We start from the raw sequence: 7,387 nt of genomic DNA, 5'->3' as shown, positions 1-7,387 counted from the left end.
CTACTGCTGCCTCTGTACCCCTTCCGGAGCCTCAAACGCTCTCTCCTTTGGCTGAACCTCGCCTACCTCCACCACAACATTTCTTTGGTGATCCCAGTGCATGTGATGTGTTCCTAACTCAATGCTCTCTCACATTTGAACTACAGCCATCTTCCTTCCCCTCAGATCGGGCCAAGATTGTATATGTTATCACCCTCCTTTCTGGTAAGGCTCTCTCCTGGGCAACATCGGTCTGAAGGGGCACAGGCGCCCTGCTGTTCAAGTTATTCTGCATTTGAAGAGGAGTTCAAAAAAGTCTTTGACCACCCCCTCAGTGGTCGGCAAGCCTCTAAAAGACTTCTCACTCTCCGACAAGGTAATGTCAGTGCCACTGAATATGCCATCCAGGTTCAAACAGTTGCAGCGGGGAGTGGTTGAAATGATGAGGCCCTTATGGTGAGTTTTCTGAATGGTCTATCTAAGGCGATTAAGGATGACCTGGCTACAAGAGCACCTGACCATGATCTTGAGATTCTTATCAATCAAGCAATCCCGCTAGATAATCGCCTGCGGGAAAGAAACCTGCATCGCCAGTCTGTTTCCACATTGTCTGGCAGCCCAGCTCCTTTTCAAATGCCCCAAGTATCAGTGCCCCAAGACTCTCCACAACCCATACAGTTGGGTAGGGCCCAACTGTCTCCTTCAGAGCGTGACCGTCGTATGAGGGAGCGCTGCTGTCTATATTGTGGACTGCAGGGTAATTTTCGCTCCTCTTGTCCTAAGCTCTCGGGAAACGGCCAGTCCCGCACAGGCAACGAAGGACTGTAACGGGAGTAACACGCACTGCTTCACCTTCCAATGCTGGGTTGTCCCTTCCCACCACACTCACTTGGGTAGTCAAAAAACAAGTTCAGGCCTTGATTGATTCCGGCCTGGCCAGGAACATAATAATAATAATTTGTTACATTTATATAGCGCTTTTCTAGGCACTCAAAACGCTTTACATAGAAGGGGGAATCTCCTCAATCACCCCCAATGTGCAGCACCCACTTGGATGATGCGAAAGCAGCCATATTTTGCCAGAACGCTCACCACACACCAGCTGATTGGTGGAGAGAAGACAGAGTGATTAAGCCAATCATTATATGGGGATTATAAGGAGGCCATGATGGACAAGGGCCAATGGGCAAATTTGACCAGGATGCCGGGGTTACACCCTACTCTTTTATCGAAGGACAACATTTTTAACAATCACAGAGAGTTTGGACCTCGGTTTAACGTCTCATCCGAAAGACGGTATTCTTTGACAGTACAGTTTCCCCATCACTATACTGGGGTGTTAGGACCCACATAGATCACAGGGTGAGCGCCCCCTGCTGGCCTCACTAACACCTCTACCAACAGCTACCTAGTTTTCCCAGTTGGTCTCCCATCCAGGTAGTTACCAGGCTCAGCCCTGCTTAGCTTCAGTGGGAAACCAGTCTTGGGCTACAGGGTGATATGGCTGCTGGCTGCAATCATGGATGTTTCCCTTGCCAAGAGTCTCCAGATCTCCACGGATTCCCTTCCCCCTAACTGTAACAGCCTTGGATGGAAGACCGTTAGAGAGCAACCCACGTCACCTCTCCTCTTTGTCTCTTCATTTATCAGCACCAGGAGAGAATGCACTTCCACATAATACAGTCTCCAGAGTTTCCTATTATCCCCTGTCACCCCTGGCTCCTCCAGCATAACCCACACTTTGACTGGTCCACCAGCGCAATCCTCAGTTGGGGTTCCACCTGTCAGACTACATACTTGTTCCGGAACTGTCCTGATGCTGTTCTCGCGTCTCAGGAACCCTTAGACCTGTCTCAAGTACCTACTCTGTATCACCACCTCAAAGTAGTGTTCAGCAAGGGGAAAGCCACTTCCTTACCTCCACACTGCCCCTATGACTGCGCCATTGACCTACTCCCTGAAACCTGTCCCCCCAGAGGTTCTCCCCTGAATTAACTGCTATGGATGAGTACATTGATGAAGCTCTTTCAGGAGGAATCATCCGTCCATCCACTTCCCCAGCTGGAGCTGGATTCTTCTTTGCTGGGAAGAAGGATGGCAGACTTCGACCATGTATTGATTACAGGGGCCTTAATCCCTATTTGTAACTGCTATCCCTTGCCGTTAATGGTGTTAGGGGTTAACAGCTTATGACCCAGGACCAGTAGTGAAGAAATGAAGACAGAGTCAGGATTGCAATTAATTAAAAGAAAAATTTACTTAAGAATAGTTCGCAGTTTCAAATGCAGAAGCCTGTAGGCCGTGCTCCCTCTTTTACAGTCTCGTTGCCTCGCCCTATTGTACATACAATTGTCCCAACAGTTATACAGTTTTCAAGGTCTTATCCACGTCATTACTGCAATGTGGAAGGTTCTGATTGGCTCAGAGACAATGCACAGTCATGGTAAATTTCCACTCAAGTCAGTTAATCTGATGCACGTCTCCATAGACGTGTCACTTGACACTTTCACCCCGGAATTAGGCCCGTAGTGACCTTCCAGATCTGGAGCAGGCGCCAGCTTGCCCAGAACTACAAGTCCACCCATCTCTTAGGGTGCCCATTGTACACCATTCTCAACACTGATCTGTAACACAGAATATTGCGTACATACACCGATACACAGTCTCTCCAAGGTTGGAGCTGATTAAGCTCCAGTCCTAACTAAAACACACTGACAACATGTGCTTTCTTTCAGTGAGAGGGACACACAATAGTACAGGCAATATTCATATGGACTCTTTAGTGTTTCAGTAAAAGGAAATATAAAATAAATTAAATATAATAAATTAAATGAAAGCCAAATTCATATTTCATATTTGGAAGCCGGACTAAGTGAGCAAATGCTGTTACTGCACGGCTGACATGTCAGCGGTGTGTGATACCTCAAAAATCCAAACACACGACCTTGTTGCAAGTGTTTAGTGACACATGACACATCCCTAGGCCAGACCCTCAGTCACTCCTCAGAGACCAAATACACACTTTAAAAAACAAGAAACATAAAGCAAAATCATAACTGGAAAGAATCATTATAATAATATAGGAAGATAAATATGTATTAAGGCTTTGATTATGACGTTAATTAGGATATATGTACTATATACAGGTATATTGAAGCGGCAGTGGATTTCAGAATTCCCCTTTCAATGGTTATTGCCTTCAAAAATTTTGCAAGGCACCTCCGTCTTTACTAAGCTTGACTTGCGCAATGCCTACCAGCTTGTGCGCATCAGACAAGGAGATGAGTGGAAGACTGCCTTCAACACATCCACTGGTCACTATGAATACTTAGTTATACCTTTCGGTCTTAGTAATGCTCCTGCAGTTATTCAAGCTCTTATTGTTGATGTTCTCAGAGACATGCTTAATCAATAAGTTATTGTTTACTTAGATGATATACTGATCTTCTCGAGTTGCCTCCAGGAGGATGTGAAACACGTCAGTAAGTTTCTCAAATACCTTCTGGACCACCATCTTTATGTCAAACCTGAGAAATGTGAGTTTCATATGACCAAGGTCCAGTTCCGGTTCATCATCAAGCCTGGCCAGATACAAATGGACCCTCAAAAGGTTCAAGCAGTTGTGGATTAGCCCACCCCCTCATCAGTAAAGGAGGTACAGCGTTTTTTGGCTTTGCCAATTTTTTATTGCATGTTCATCCTGAACTTTAGTACTGTAGTGGCTCCTTTAACTGCCCTCACTAAGGGAAACAGCTGGCTTTTTTGGGGGTCCTGAAGCGGAGTTGGCCTTTAACAAACTTAAACACTGTTTCACCTCTGCACCTGTTCTTATTATACCTAACCCAGATATTTCCTTCATTGTGGCGGTTGATGCCTCAGACGTTGGGGTTGATGCCATGCTATCCCAAAGGGGGAAGGACAACAAGCTGCACCCTTGTGCATTCCTTTCCCATCACCTTACACAGACTGAGAGAAACTATCATGTGGGGGATCGAGAGCTTTTTGTTAATAAACTCTTTGATTCATCTAAGTGAGGGTCTGACTATTGGGTTCAAACCTCTCCTGTGGCTCAGTGGTGGAATGGGCAGCGTCCATTCTCTGTGGCACATGGGCAGCGTGATCTTCCTGCGGGGAGCTTCACATTGCAGCCTAGGTGAAGGTTGCTGTTGTGGCCACGACACAGAGCAGATGTGGAGGCCACAGTGGGACACCCTTAACATCATGACTCATCAACAAACCTCAGTGTGTTTAGGGCCCAGACACCTGAGGCAGAGATCATGGCTGTCAGACGGGGCCAGAAAACGACTGCATTAAGAAACACATGGGTGGAATGACATCTTTAAAAAGATGCACGGTCACTCCTAATCTTTCAAGGATATTTTGCTCTTTAATGTTAAAGCACTCAGGGGAACAGCCGCCGCACATGATCATGCACACACTCAGCAATGCGATCTCCACTGGAACACGCCGTCACACCAACACACAAACAGTGTTCCTCTTGTTTTGTAGACACTAAATGAAGATTAAGACAACCATGATAAAAACAAATGTTCGCTCGGCTCTGAAGTGGAAGCTTAATTTAAGCATTTGCATGCTGCCTTGTATACCCAGAAACGGGGGAGCAGCTTGCGGTGCAAATCTTGCTAGCCAATATGCATTGGTTTATTCTGTTACCACTTGAAGGTGATGAGGCTATCAGGCGAGATCCCCATTCGTCAGTCACTGACGTTAATATCAACCGTGACTGACTGATAGAAAACTAATCATATCTGTTTCCTGTACAGAACCTACAGGATGTTGCGCATGTGCAACCAACACAAAATGAACAAATCACTTCCTGAGACAACTCGTTGTTCCTGAGTCATATTAAAGTTCATATGAACAAATCACTCACGTTAGACCTATCACTACCACATATTTGGCAAAGCTCCCTTGAGAACCATCCATAAGCAGGCATGCCTTCAACCGCTCAATTAATTTAATTTATTACTTTTTAGGGTGAAACATTACTTTTAAGAGAAACCCTCCACAAAACTGGTTACATTTACCTTCCTGTCTCTTCAACAACAACAACAAATAATCAGAAACTCAGATTGTACATTTACAAAGATACAAGTATCATAGATAGATGCTTCACAGAGTTAAATCACTCAATAAACCGGCTGTGACATTGCGGAATAGATACAGTGCTTCCAATTATTATTATTTTTTATTCAACTTTCATCTTTAAATGGTATTATCTATATAACTATATACAAGCTTTTTCTTAAATATAATTTAAAATATGTTTTTCTTTTATGAAGGTTTTATTAGAATATAGAACAGATCAGGTCTGATAGGTCTATGAATATTGATCTAGCGGGTTGGCTGATAGCTGAATATTCAAACATCATGGTAAAATGAGGTGGTCGCTGAGCTTCCATGAGTATAAAACAGTCATAGTGAGCATCCTCACACAGAGTCTACTCTCCAAGATAGATCTGTCATGGAAATGTCTAATTGGGGAATGACAAATACAGATGATCAATCAATTCAATACTGCTTTCCAAACAACAATTTGTCTTGTAGCAGAAGTATCCGACCTGAAGTGGAGTACATTATTGTCTACATTTTTGTTGCTGTAACATCAGTGTTCACCGTGTTTCTGAACCTGTTGGTGATCATCTCCATCACGCACTTCAAGCAGCTCCACACTCCCACCAATGTGCTGATCGTCTCTCTGGCAGTGGCTGATCTGATCTCAGGACTGATTCTCCTGCCAGTCCAGGGAATGAAACTGATTGAGCCATGCTGGTACTTTGGAGAAATATTTTGCTCAATATTTCTTCTTATTCTTTATGTGGTTGTCACAGCAGCTCTTGGTAATATGATTATTATATCTGTGGATCGATACATTGCTGTGAATTACCCTTTGCGATATCCAATGAAGGTCTCCAATAACAGAGCTATTGTTTCTATTGTTATAAACTGGTTATTCTCCTTCATATATATTGTTTATCTGTTGTATGAGATTATACTGTATCCAGAGAAGAACCACACATGTATTGGAGAATGCATAATTTCTTTTAATTTGGACAATATAATACTAGATTCCTTGGTTTGTTTAGTCATACCTTGTTGTATAATTATTCCTTTAAATGTGAAAATCTGCTTTGTAGCAAACTATCAAGCTAAGCATTTCAATTCCGTCACAGACAAAAAGATCAAATCAGAACAAAAGGCTGCGAGAACCTTAGGGATTGTAGTACTGGTTTATCTTCTTTGCTGGATGCCATACTATTTAACTTCTCTTTCTGTTGGGTATATTGAAAATGATTCTCTTATGATTAATGTAATGGATTGGATTGTATGCATGAATTCCTGTATGAATCCACTTATATATGCAATGTTTTATCGATGGTTCAGACTGTCAGCAAAATACATTTTGACCCTGAAAATATTTGAACCTTCATCAGCACACATAAATATCATGCAAATGTAAATTGTAAAAAGGTAAAAGAACATTAGATAGCCTATAAAAGCAGTTTTTTTATACATAAATATGGTGTCTAACATGAACACTGTGAGCATGTTTGTGAGTGACACTATCTGCCTTTGCTCTCTTTGAACATGAAAGCACAGATAAACTGTAGTGATGCTGCTTGGAAGATAAATGTTAAAAGAAAATGTAAGATTTTCCACACTAAAGTAGTTATTACAAAGATAATATTTAATTCAAATGAAATAAGTATACTTCCTTAGAAGCAAACAAAGTACAATATAATTTGATGCATGACCATGGTAACTGAACAAAAAAAAATGAGACAAATTTCACAACACAAGCTTAAATGACTGACAATCTCCTGTTTTTGCCTTATAAAAAAGAATGAATTAATTTCACCAGTATGACATCGAATTAGTAATGCACTCATTTTGTATTTCTATATTATGTTAAGCCTGTACATTTCCACCAAAATGTTCAATATGCATGGAATTACCATGAAGTATATATTTAATTTTTAACTTGCAGAAATGTTTCATAAATAGCTCCTGAATAATAAAAAATATATTTTGGAAAGATATTTACAGTTTAATTTTTATGAATGTATGAAGGGAAAGATTTTATGATACATTAACAGTGTCAATCAATCCTAAATGTGTTTAGGCTAACAGCTCTCAGTGATGTGTCGGGTCCTCACAATAGAAGCAATACTGATACATTTTACAGAAATGAGTGGGAACCCAGCGTGCCAGTAGCTTTTTTATTTCTGCTTTGATTAGTGACAGAAAAACTAAGGCCCATTTAGCATGCATGGCATATCTATTCTGCTCCATATTAGACACCAAACCAAGCTGTGATATGAGGTCAAACATATATATTGTAAATGCGGAGGGCACTTTCACAGGTCACAACAGCACTCAAACTCCT

At 41.9% G+C, this 7,387-nt stretch overlaps 1 protein-coding gene across 1 annotated transcript; it reads left to right on the top strand.

Moving 5' to 3' along the window:
• The first annotated feature begins 5,470 nt into the window (after positions 1-5,470).
• Positions 5,471-6,460, top strand: LOC137045566 (trace amine-associated receptor 13c-like). The gene has a single exon (XM_067422274.1). It carries the CDS (start codon positions 5,471-5,473, stop codon positions 6,458-6,460), a length of 990 nt encoding a protein of 329 aa, XP_067278375.1.
• The last annotated feature ends 927 nt before the right edge of the window (positions 6,461-7,387 follow it).

This window comes from Pseudorasbora parva, chromosome 17 (genome assembly GCF_024679245.1).
Source record: "Pseudorasbora parva isolate DD20220531a chromosome 17, ASM2467924v1, whole genome shotgun sequence".
NCBI lineage: Eukaryota > Metazoa > Chordata > Actinopteri > Cypriniformes > Gobionidae > Pseudorasbora > Pseudorasbora parva.
Note: the sequence above shows the minus strand (reverse complement) of the source record. Positions and strands in the feature narration are given on the sequence as shown.